The sequence below is a fragment of the Ceratotherium simum genome, chromosome 17 (genome assembly GCF_057802395.1).
Source record: "Ceratotherium simum simum isolate JZ-2026a chromosome 17, ASM5780239v1, whole genome shotgun sequence".
Classification (NCBI taxonomy): domain Eukaryota; kingdom Metazoa; phylum Chordata; class Mammalia; order Perissodactyla; family Rhinocerotidae; genus Ceratotherium; species Ceratotherium simum.
The window spans coordinates 6,412,538-6,425,421 of record NC_141916.1 but is presented as its reverse complement, the minus strand read 5'-3'; the positions used below and the strand labels follow the sequence as shown (position 1 = coordinate 6,425,421).

General features: G+C 41.2%; 1 protein-coding gene across 2 annotated transcripts in view; it reads left to right on the top strand.

Moving 5' to 3' along the window:
- Positions 1–12,884, top strand: part of SRGAP1 (SLIT-ROBO Rho GTPase activating protein 1) — a 232,084-nt gene that overhangs the window by 105,917 nt on the left and 113,283 nt on the right. For both annotated transcript variants that reach the window (XM_014786697.2, XM_004429363.3), the window contains exon 3: positions 4,487–4,649. In XM_014786697.2, coding sequence (XP_014642183.1) covers positions 4,487–4,649 — 163 coding nt within the window. The remainder of the gene's footprint in view (positions 1–4,486; positions 4,650–12,884) is intronic.

The following is a 12,884-nucleotide window of genomic DNA, read 5'->3' as shown; positions in this document are numbered from 1 at the left end:
AGACCTGAGAAGTTGTAGTAATTCTATATGAAAATAGGCAACAAGGGTTGTTTGGGTTTAGTCCCCCTTACCCTGCCATCGCGTTTGTGGTCATTGCAATTGAGACTGACTTAAAACAAGGGCCTTTGGTAAAGTGCTTATGATTGAGTGTAACTAAACTTTATATTAATTGTACTTCATTTGTTTAAAAAATACATTCAAGTTTTTCTGATAATGAAATTTACTTTATAATTTAAATGCTAGAGAGAGAAAAAGACAAGTAGGCAGGCAACTCCAGTAGAGGATACAGGTGTCACAACAGGAGCAAGGGGGAATGCCGTGGACAGAGTGGACAGAAATCCATTCTATAGGGAGGTGAGGAAACAAAGTCAAGGAAAGGTCCTGCAGGGCCGGCCCTGTGGCTTAGCAGTTAAGTGCACGCGCTCTGCTACTGGCCACCCGGGTTCAGATCCCCGGCATGCACCGACGCACCGCTTCTCTGGCCATGCTGAGGCCGCGTCCCACATACAGCAACTAGAAGGATGTGCAACTATGACATACAACTATCTACTGGGGCTTTGGGGGAAAAAAAAAGAGGAGTATTGGCAATGGATGTTAGCTCAGAGCCTGTCTTCCTCAGCAAAAAGAGGAGGATTGGCACGGATGTTAGCTCAGGGCTGATCTTCCTCACCAAAAAAAAAAAAAAAAAAAGGAAAGGTCCTGCAAGAAATGATAGATGAGTGAATGCCTGAAGGACCTGGGACCCTAGGGGACCAGGCAAGGGGAACATCATGCATAAAGGGTCAGAAGGGAAGGAGTGCAGGGCAGCTTTGCAGAACAGAAAGTAGTCCAGTGGGAGCGAGTAGCGAGGTGGTGAGCTGTGGGGCTCAGGCGTACGTTGTGCGAGATCATGGAGGCCTGTACCCCATACTAGGCGGTTTGAACTTTATCCTGAGGGCGTGAGAAATAGAAGGATGACCTTTTAAAATGGTGACGAAGACCACAGATAGGATTGTGGACTGGAAGAAGATACTGGAAGGAGAACTTGGAGGGGATTTTTGCAGTAATGGCATAAACTAGCAACACTGCTGGTAGAAAGACATAGTTGTGTTTTGGAGATAAAAAAAAAAAGGCAGCACAGCCTTTCCTTTCTGGAAATACAGTGGACTAGATAATCTGAAGGATACTTCTGCCACGAAACCCCCAGAAATGCTGATTAGAGCATAATAGACATTGTTTTAAATGTATCACTGAATTCATAGGAAAGTAATGGGAATTTCCAGGGGCCAAAAAAGGAAGAGGGAACTGAAAACCGAAGTGGGGCTTGTGTCCACGCGTTGGTCCCACGTGGGGACAGAAGCTGAGGGCTGTGCAGGGTGAAGAGCTGGAACTGAGGGCTTCCCCACCGCCAACCCTATTGCGCTGCACCCTAGCCTAAAATCAGGACCAGGACATCTACTGTGTCAGTGAAACAGCGACACAGAGAACCACCTGCCCCCTGCACAGAGAGGCAAGGAGGCCTGTCAGCCCAGCCTGGCCTCTAGATTGGAGGGGGCTGTGGAGAAGCCCCTCTTTGCCTCCACCGTTGGCTTTGCAGTTTCATTCTGTACCTTTCCGTGGCTTTGGATCCTACGTAAGAAGTAGGGTGAGAACTCTCCCTGGGGCTCTTGTACAGAAGCAAATGCACAAGGAACTCTTCTGGACAGGGAATCTTCTTTTATTTTTTTTGGATGACTTTAACCTCCAGTGTTGGTCCAGCATAGAGGTAAATCTTAGTGATGATTGCCAGGGTGGACGAATGTCAAATGTGCTTCACAGAGACTGGAGCTAGGACGAGGAGCCTGGAGCCAGCACTGTATTCACATTTATAGTAACTGTCCCTTTTTAAAGTCATTGCAAATAAGAGGACAGCCCGTGCATCCATTCAGTAAATATTTTTGCATGTCTTCTGTGTTCTGTACTTGATAATTGGTTGTGAACTGAAAACATGCATTGGCCATGCTCCCTGGTTGGTCCCCTAGTGGATCAGCTGCAACTTTTTGTTTCTCCTGGTTTATTCACTAGTTTTTGTCAAAAGATAAGCAGCTTGGAATTTCCTTTGACTTGAGTAAGTTTATTATTGAATATGGGACTGAAGATAAGATGGATAATAAATCTATAGAAAGGACAAACCAGGATTAGGAAAAAAAAGTCAAAGACAGGTTTTATTAAAGAGTCAGACAGACCTGGTTTGAATACTGGCTCTACTGTGTGACTTTGGTTAAGTTGCTTAACCTCTTTGAGCCTTGGTTTCCTAATTTGTAAAATGAGATTTTATGACCATTAAATGAGAAACATGACAAAGTCCTTCATGTGATTGGTAGCTGGTGTGGGGTATGCACTCAATATCCCTTCTCCTCTTCACCAAACAAACGTTAAATCTTTAGCACCCTAAATTTACCAGTCATTTAAGCTGAACTATGGGGTCCAGCTCTTACTCCATTTGGGGATGCTCACTGTGTAGAACAATCCTTGGCCTAAGGTGGCCACTGCATAGTGGAAAGACCAAGGCTTGGATCAGCCTCCCTGGACTCAGAGTATCAGATACTAGCTTTGGTCCTCAGCAACTCAGCGCCTTGCTAAGTTTCACTGCTCTCATTGATCGTGGGCTACAAAGAATCTCTGCCTTAAACTGCAGTGGTAAGAATGAGGTAGAATGAATGTGTGTAAAGTCTTTAGACCAGCTGCTACATAAAAATAGCTGAATTTACATAGCACTTACTGTGGACCTAAAGCTTTATAGTAAGCATTAAATATACATATTAACTCAAATAATCCTCATAATAATCTTATGAGATAAGTACTGTTAATCTTAACCATTCTACAATGCAGTGACGGAGGCACAGAGAGGTTTAAAGAATCTGGCCACAATCACACAGCTCGTAAGTGGTAGTTCTGGGATTTGAACCCAGACGGTGTAGCTCTGTGTTCGGTGCTCTTGGCTTGTGTGCTGCTTCTTACAGTGGGTGCTCCATGAATGATGGCAGTTGCCATGGTTATTGTTGTTGATATTATTATCACTTATTATTAAGGCAATAAAAAGTGTTTATTCAATGAGTGAAATAACACTTATTTAATGCTTACCATGGGCAGGGCACTGAGGATACAAAGAGTATGGAATGTTCTCAAAGAATTTATGGGCTACTTCAGCATAAAGGACATACACAAGAGTTAAGATAGTAAGGGAACATGTACCTCTTGGCCTAGAGGGTAGAGAATGTCAGTAGACAGGCTCTGGTTGTCTGCGGTAGAACTCGTGGCGGCTGCCCGATGGCTTTGAGTACAAAGCAGGTTCTGAAGGTGGGGGTGTAATTCTTACCGTGCCCACTGGGAGAATAGGGGGCTTCTCTCACGGGAACAAATGCGAGGACCCTAGATCAGGGGTTTCTTCCTTACACCCATCCCCGCTTCACTCCTCTCCTTCCTCATTCTTCTCGAGAGGGTTTTGACTTAACACAGTGTTAAATCCTGAATCTGGGGGACTTCAGGGCAGAAAGACTTGACATAATGACTTCTTTCCTAATTTAATTAATATTCAGAGTCATAAATGATTCACGAATAGCAGGAGGATAACATATCTGATAAAATGGCACTAATGTCCTTGAGTTAGGATAAACATTCTGTGCCACTTTGCAATTTATGGTTAGAATTTAAAGTAAAAAAAACAAAAAACATTGTACTTTGATTTTCTTTTTTCCTTCCTTTTTGGAGGCAGTAACATCCCAGTTAGTCACTGTTTTTGTTTGGAGTTTTTCTTTCAGATTTTTTACAAGTCTTCTTTTATGGTTTATATTTGCTTTTAGCCTTGTTATCTAGAATAAAACAAGGTGTAGTTACAAATCTGAAATAGTTTAATGGGTCTAAATAGGACGTGTGACAAGTCATAAGCCAGCAAACTTCTTGGTTCTATTCACAAGCCCTGAGACAATGCTGTAAATTTCTTATTCCCGGGAACACTTTGGGAGGCTGGAGGTTATGTCTCAGGGGATTAGTAAATAACCCTCACATTTATGTTCCATGGAAAGTATACCTAGCCAAGTCTCTTTTCCAACAACAGACTGAACATTCAAAGCAGATTCTGTGGCAAGCCACAGTCTGTCTGCGAGACAGTAGTCAGGAGGTTTTATGTAAACGTAAACCGCTCTCTTCAATGGGTGTTTAAGGCTGATGGCCTGCCCAAGGACTGTATGTGTTAGGCTCCCATGGCCCTTGTCAGGAGTGTGAGCTTTGACTGGTGTTCTTGGTCCAAGATTTATCCTCCAGGCCTAGGGGATTGCTGGCTCTGTGCCGTCATAGCCTGGAAGGCTGTTCTGCTGGCTGTTGAGTGTCCTGGTGTGAGCAATGCCCAGGGGAGAAGGAACAGCAACAACCCCCATCTGCTGTGGCTCCTGGTTTGCCTGGGTGACTTCCCTCAGCTGATTGGGGCACCTTTGAAGTTGACGGTAATCTGTCTGTCTTCACTCCTTAGGAAAGACCAGAACTTGTTGTCTCCAGTGAACTGCTGGTATTTGCTCCTGAACCAAGTGAGGAGAGAAAGCAAAGACCATGCGACCTTGAGCGACATCTATCTGAACAACGTGATTATGCGGTTCATGCAGATAAGCGAGGATTGCACCAGGATGTTTAAGAAGGTACACTCCGTAAATCCTGCCGCCGTGGCCTTTCCTATAACCACTGTGCCTGTAGCCACAACTGGAAAGGATCTAGTGCCTTAAATACTTAACGGTACTCGATAAATATTAGGTAAAAAAATAAATGAATGAATATTTTAAAGATGCAGAATAAAAAGTTAAACTTGAGCAGGCCTACTTACAGAGTTGTCAATCACTCAATCTGTGACCTGAACAATGTGGGCAAAATTTTGAAATGAAATGTACCTGCAAATTGCACTTCTGTCCTTAGGAAGGGACTACCTGCAGTTATGAAAAATCAGACCAGAGAGGAAAAGCCTTAAATTCTGTGTTTGGGGCTCATCCATGATCAGAGACTTGTGAAGAACAAGATAACCAGATGTGCTGCTCTCTTGGGAAAATGTTATCACGGTTTTTTCTCACTCCCACCAGACCAGCAGTGGAGTATGAGAGAGTGACATGAAAAAAATTCCACAGGGCACAGAAAATTCTGTGCCTTACGTTGCCAGAGAGCTTCCTCCTTCCCAAATCCATTAAAAAAGTAAGAACTGGGCTTTTAAGGCTTCTTATCATTGTTATTAGTCTCAGCCGGCTCTCAGCAATTTTTCTGTTGTTTGGACATTTTTGTTGAGAATAATAACAAAATTGGACCATTTCCTGTGTAGAGAATGCAGCCACTTGCCCAATAAGACTGGCTTTCGGTTTTTATGTTTATAGGACAAGGGTTCTCCCCCCGCCCCTTCAGCTTTGTGCTAGTGGTGATTGGTGCCTATACCAATATCTGTACCTCTACATAATTATTAGTTTCAAAAGTGGGGAAGTTAGTAAGTAATTATTAGTTTCAAAAAGTGGGGAAAAAATCACCTTGTAGATTAATGACATATTTATGTTTCAAAGAAACCCCTCGAAAAACAAAGATGTGGTGTTAAGCAGGCCAGCTGGAAAACTTCTTAGTTATGTTTGATGTATCCACATTAGATTCGATTTCTGACCTGAAATGGAATTTAGCAAACTCTAAGTCATCTTTTGCTCTATTAAATAGGAGAAAAAAATGTTTCAAACAAAGGAGCAATTTAAAAAACTTGGAACTAAGAGCCTATTAATTAAGAATAAAATAAGTAGAGAAATATCCTACGTATCTTAAAAAGTAGAGATTTTAAAAAACAGTTTAGACTGAGCCATGAAAGGGAAGTAATGTTCTCATGCGTGAGCCCTTTCAGCCAAGACCTCCTTTGTTTTGGTGGGTTTTTTTGAGCATCTTCTATGAGCAGGAGATGGTGTTAGGTCTTGGAAAGGCTACATAGATGAAGAAAAACTTCTTGTGCTCAAGAAGGTCACAGTTTATCCAAATTTGGATAGCGCTATATGATGCTTCCCAGTCATGGGGGTGCTGGCAACCATTCAGCCCGGACATGTGAGACCAGCGCCTCAGTTGAGTTTGTTTATTTATCCATTCAACAAGACATCTTTAAAATGCCTGGCTGGGAAGCAGAGTTAGAAAACACGTCCCTGCCTGCAAGGAACTCATTACAGTAATTAGCAGTTACCACGCTGCAGGGAGCACAGCCTGCCTTGGGAGAGTGAAGGTGATTTAACCCTACCGAGGGGTGAGGAAATTCTTCACAGAGGAGGGGACACTTGAACTGAGAGCTGTAGGAGAAGGAGGCGGTCATCAAGCAGACAAGGGCGATGAGCTATTCCAGGGAGAACAAAAGCATGACATGTCGAGGGAAAGGAAAGAGTTGATGTGGCTGGACCAGGAGTTGTATGGGAGTGAGTGGTGGGATGTGAGGCCAGGAAGGTCATATAAAAAGGGACTTTGTATGTCTTGCTAAGATGTAAGGATATGTATTTTGTAACTCAAAGTCAACGGCCTATGGCTGAGAGTCAAATGGATTTGGATTTGAATCCAAACTCTTCTGTTTACTAGCTTTGTGATCTTGGGAGGTGATTCAAGCGAGTGCTCTCCACTCTCTAAGGGAGTGGGGACGGCAGGACTGGGCAGAGGGCCAAGCCGAACCTATAGGAGCCCTGGAGCTGGGATGGCTCTCATATCCAGGCAAGCAGCCCTCGCCTTTGCTTTGCAGTCACTGGATTTGAGCTACCCTGGGGCGGGGCTCAGTAACCTTGGCGTGAGGCAGCTCCCTTTGGTGAGGGTAATTCCCAAGGGTGATTCCCAGAGAGGGATCAGCTGTGAGTTTCAACAGCCAGCAGCCAATATTCCCAGTAGTTGGGGGAATAAGTTCTTGACTCTTGAAGAGAGGGTCTGGAGATTGTACAGTAAATACACACACACACACACACACACACACACACACTATGCCTGCTTGTTTGCCACCTAGAAGTTCTCTTCTTATCCAGATTTTCTGGGACTCAAAGAATTTTAATCCTTGGAAGCTGCCTATTGATAGCGGACGCTTGGTTACTTCAGCATTTAGTGGGGCAGCCTTCTCCCTCCTAACCATGGCTGACTAGCTGGAAAGTTAACAGTCACAGGTTTCAAATTCAACCTTCCTCAAGCAAACCCAGCAGACTGTACACCCCACCTTTCCATGTATATATTGCTGGAAAAAGAAAGAACAAGAGAGGCAGAGGGCAAAGGGGAGAGACTGGAGCTTACTGAGGAGCCAGATCAGCCCACATAGGACACATTTGTCATCTGAGAGAACAGGAAGTCAGGACCCATATCTGTCAAGTCCAGAGAACCTCAGGTCCCTTTAGATTAAAAAGCAAAACTAGTCCTTCTGCTTTTTTTTATCATCACCATCCTCTTCTCCTGCTCTTCTTCCATTGTTATGATTCCAGAAGCATCTTTACTATCAGAATGGAAAGAAATCATCAGACCCAGTCTGAAGTGACCTCTAGAACTGCTGTGGAGTCCTTAGTGAGCATAATCTTGGGAGAGGGTTTCAAGACTTCCTCATTTTTCAAAAATATCCCCACGTCTGTATGGAGATGAGAGATGCTGGGTGCATGGCAGGGTCAGCCTCTTACACAGCTGCATCGTCTTCTGTTTACTCAGTGGGAGAGAATCCTCTTACCCAAACTGTTGCGTCAAAGAGTTTGGAGCAGGTAATACCAGGAATGTTTTTGTATCCAAACGGATATAATAATCAGGAAGATATTTATAGGAATACCTAATTCCATGCATAGGTATAGGGAACAGCTTCAGGACTTAAATTTTAATCACATCAGAACCAGTTATAGAAATAGTTGCCTGTGCTTGACAGAGGATTTTCAGCTGGCAGAAAAAGAGAAGCTTTTTAAAAACAACAACAATACACAATTATTCAAATATTGATTATTTCATATTTATGCCTTTAGAGCTATAAATGAAGCCTGTTGGTCAGAATAACATAGTGATTCATCTTTTAGGCTCTGAAATCAGATATTTTGGGTATGGATCTTGGCTTTGCCACTGTTGGTAGCAATGTGGACTTGGAGTATTTGTAAACCTCTTCAGCCTCAGTTTCTGCATCTGTAAAATAGATATAGTAAGCTATTTCAGGTAATTGTGTGGAGGATTCATGGTTCTTACATGGAAATCCACTTAGCCCATCGTCTGGACTTTATAAGTCCTAACTAACTTTTGGCTGTTATCTTTATTATGATCTATATTGTAAACACTTATTCCATACACCTGCAGTAATTATGTAAGGTGAGAGTATACTAAATGTACCCTCATTCTAAGGAGAATACATGCCACAGCTGTGATAAACACATCCGGATCATCACATATTGTTTGTGTATCGCTTATTAAGAAGTTCCAAACCATATTTGTAAATGGACTCTGAGAAATGCCCTCACAACATCCTTGCTGGTAGCTGAATTAAAATTTTGGTCCTCACATTTTCCAACAGTTAGTGAAAAATCAGGGAATAACCCAGTGAATACTTGTGTTGGTCAACCCCGCCGCTGCCTTTCAGGTCCCCCACAGCCATTTCACAGAGAGAGTCTTAATTTGGAGGCTTCTTTGATTTGTTCATTCATTCGACAGTGAGAGTTCTTCTATTCCAGACCTCTGTTAGGTATGGAGAATGTAAGCTTGGACAGAGTAGGACTCTGCTTTTACTCTCTTAAGTTCTGCTTTGCCATTTTAGGAGAAAGTCAGAAATTAGAGACTCCTTGTACACATGGGTTGGTTTCATTATTAGCCCTCACTTCTTTCCCAAAGAACAAGGGGTGGTGAGGTGCCTCTTGCTCTCTTCTCCAGCTCTGTCTCCTGGAGTGATGAGGTTGTGCTGCCTTCTTTCCATGACTCACGCTGAAAGAGAGTGTTCTGCATCTGGTTTGGTGCTGCAGCCAGCAAGTGTCCAGTTCGTATGCTCCACATAAAATGTAGTCAATGTCAGCAGCCACAGTCACAGGGAGGACCACAGCCAGCTTGCAGTAATCACTGTATTTGAGCCCCTTATCACATGATCTTATTTACCAATTTAGGAAAGTTAATAGAAGTATGTAGTTCAGAGGGAGCACCATAAAATGGTATCATTTGAATATGTTAAATTATCTCTGTGTGTTTTAAAGTATCTCAAAGTCTGTCATTTCTCTGTGGATTGTTTTCAAGTTATTAAAATGTTTTTGTCCTTCCTTGGTTTGCATAAATATTTGTACAAGTATAATTTATTTTGTTTCTTCACCAATAATAATGACATCTGTACGCCACCACTTAACTGAATTCTAACTGTGCGCCAAGCATCGTGCTCTGTGTTTTTCACACATTAGCTCACACATCCTCATAGCTGCTCCGTGAACAGGTATTATCATCCACATTTCAGGGATGAAGAAACAAATTGCAGAGCCAGGCTGGCTGGTACGTATTCTTGTCTTTGCCCATATGTCTTAGATAGTATATGACTGTTGATGTTTTTTGGTGGTATCTGGAGATGTTACTCAATGCGTAGGTCAGACACTTCTGAGAATTGGGACACTATGGTTCTTGGCTCTGTTCATTTCTTATGAAAATCCTGAAGGATGATAGTTCTGGATGAGGCAGCAAAATCTGTCAATCATCCAAGTTATAGGCAGCAATTTAAAGCAGCAGAGACTGGCCCCAAGCCACTGAGAATTACCCCCCTTTGGCATAAATGCCATAGCTTATCAGATTCAGACTCACGGGAATTAAATTAAGCCACTTATAGTATTATTGATTGTGTGGCCTACTCCGAAAGGAAGGAGAGATTATTAGTGAGATTTGGAAATTTGTAGTCATTTTTTATTTTGATCAAAGCCAATCATGATCTATTTAAATACCCCAATATGAAAGAAAACAAAGACGTTTCATGGGGAAAAAATCCTTTATTTTCATTGAGACCATTTAAAATAAGTTAATTTATTCAAACAGATGTTTTAATATAAATTAATAAAAGATAGCGGTCTACTACAAATCTCTAAGGCTCTAACCTTACTTTGAAGAAAAGGTCCATAAGTTTAAAAAAATCTGAAAATTAACCGATACATATATGAAAGAGTCTATTTCTTTTTGTATATTAAAATATATATTCATTGTATAAATTTAGAAAACACTGAAAAAAGATAAAAATGGAAATAAAAGTTATCCATATTAACACTACTTACTGTTAATATTTTGGGCTATGTCTTTTCAGTATTCGTATATATAAACATATATGTGTAGTATACAAATGTACATACATATGTACTTTACAAAATTGAGATTTCATTACATATAGCTTGGGAACCAGCCCTTTTTATGTAAAATATTGTTAGCATTTTGCATGTCAGGAAATAATCTTTTATAATAGGATACTTCATGCCTGCATACTGTTTCACTATCTGCGTGGCCATGTTATTTTCCTGTTATTGGACATTTAAATCTTTCACACATCTATGATATTTTTTTCTTATGCTACATTCCTTGAAATAGAATTGTTAGGTCAAAGGGTGGCATTAGAATTTCATGCTTTGGATGAAATTCTTACCTTTTGCCTCTCTGGAGTAAAGATGGTCATGGCTGTGATTTACTAATGAGTAATCTATCCCCTGAAAAATAAATTGACTATTTTATTAGCAAACAGCTACCATCTGTGATTTGGTATGCTGATGCAATAGTAATAAATAATATAACAAGTGGAACTTTTTCAGAGCATTTTAGTGCAGTGTAGCAGAAGAATTAAATGGTATTCTGGTGGCCTCCAGGGACACTTAATTATTGATGGGGACTGGATAAATAAGTGAGAATAGTTCAGGCTAACACTACTAGCTGGTTCTCTTGAGTTTTATCAACCCTATAGCTAGCTCATTTTTCTAGAAATAAATCAAAACCAAGCTGTCATTTCTTACAATGATGTAATTTTCTGAAATACTTTAGAAAATATTTTTAATTTGTATGTGTAAATTGCTTATCAGGATGGCTGGCACGTAGTAGGTGCTTAATAAATGGCAGTTGTTGGTACTGCTGTTCTTGCATTTATGCTGTTGCCTTTATTACTTAATGACAACAGGACATGTGTGATTGACCTGGCTATAAATTTAGCAGGTAAGTTACTAGGTAAGAGCATTCATCATCAGTTCAGAAGCTTTGTTAAAGACTTTTAAAGAGGACGTTAAGCAGATGATATATGTGTGTCTCCCTGGGGAAAGTGATGTAAGATTGTGTTCCACATAACGACGTGCCAGTCAAGGATGGACCACGTACACAACAATGGCCCCATAGATTAGTACCCTATAGCCTAAGTATGTAGTAGTCTATACCATCTCGGTTTGTGTAAGTACACTCTATTATGTTCACACAACAGTGAAATCACCTAATGACACATTTCCCAGAACGTATCCCCATTGTTAAGCGACGTATGACTGTAATTTAAAAAAACCTGACATCAGCGAAGTTCGACATTTTGTCACACAGCATGATATGGTGGTAGCGACACTCTCCTGTCTCTCCTGTTAGTAGTTGAACCCATAACTACAATGAGAATAGTTGTTGAAAAGCACTTGAAACTTATTTATGATTTAAAAAAAATCTAGAAGTGTATATACCAAAATTATTGTAAATGGGTCTCTCTGAATTATTTTTATTTTCTTCTTTTTGCTTATCTCTAGTTTCTGATTTTTGTACAATGAACCTATTGTATAAGATACACAAGAAAGTGATTATTTATTGTAAACTAAAACCTTAAAGAAACTTGACCCAGAGTAGACCAGTCAGTGTTCACAGTAAAGAAGTGGGGAACTATATCCAGTAACTAATTCAGCCCCAAATGCTGTATATTAATGGAAAATTAGCCTGTTCACCAGGTACACTTGAAAACTATGCTATGGTCATACAGTATGAGGATGACTGAAATGCAAAGACATGGAATCAGGGAACTTCTGAGCAAGATGGCAGCTTTGCACGTAGACTCCGACTCCCTCACCTCCCAAGTGGTCTTTGAAGTGACTGATCACATACATCAAGAGGAGAAACTGGAGCAATCCTTTTAACTTCAAGCAGATCCCATTACTCCTGTGCTCATTCTGTTGGCTCCCACCTCACTCTGAATGAAAGTGTATATCCCCTCTTCCCTTCCCTAGCTTTCTTTTTCCCTGTAGCACTTATCCCTTTCTGACATATTATATATTTACTTAATACGTTTTCACTTGCTGTCGCCCCTCAATTTAAATGTCAGTTCCTGAGGGAAGGAACCTTGTGTTGTTCACAGAAACAGTGACTGCATGTAGCAGATGCTCAGTAAATATTTATTGAATGAATAAATAATACTTACGTCTATATTAGAAACCAGAGATGAGTGTCATCCACATAACAGAAATTTCAATGCATTTCAGCAAGAGCCAGAAATAACAAGGCTGGATTTAAGCAACACTACTTTGTGCAATCTACTTCCCAAGAGGGAGAAATCAGTCATGGGAAGTTTGTGACAGAGTGGAATAACTAAAGTACCAGCTTTCTGGTCAGGGGACTGAAAAGAGGTGTTCTAAGAAACCAAAAAATACTAGGGAGGTTATAGAGAGGGTGAAGATTAAAAAAAGCAATCCCAGGGGTCGGCCCAGTGGAGTAGTGGTTAAGTTTGTGCACTCAGATTCAGCAGCCCAGGGTTCACAGGTTCGGATCCCGGGCGCAGACCTATGCACCACTTGTCAAGCCATGCTGTGGCAGCATCCCACATATAAAGTAGAGGAAGATGGGCACGGATGTTAGCCCAGGGCCAGTCTTCCTCAGCAAAAAAGAGGAGGATTGGCAACAGATGTTAGCTCAGGGCTAATCTTCCTCACAAAAAA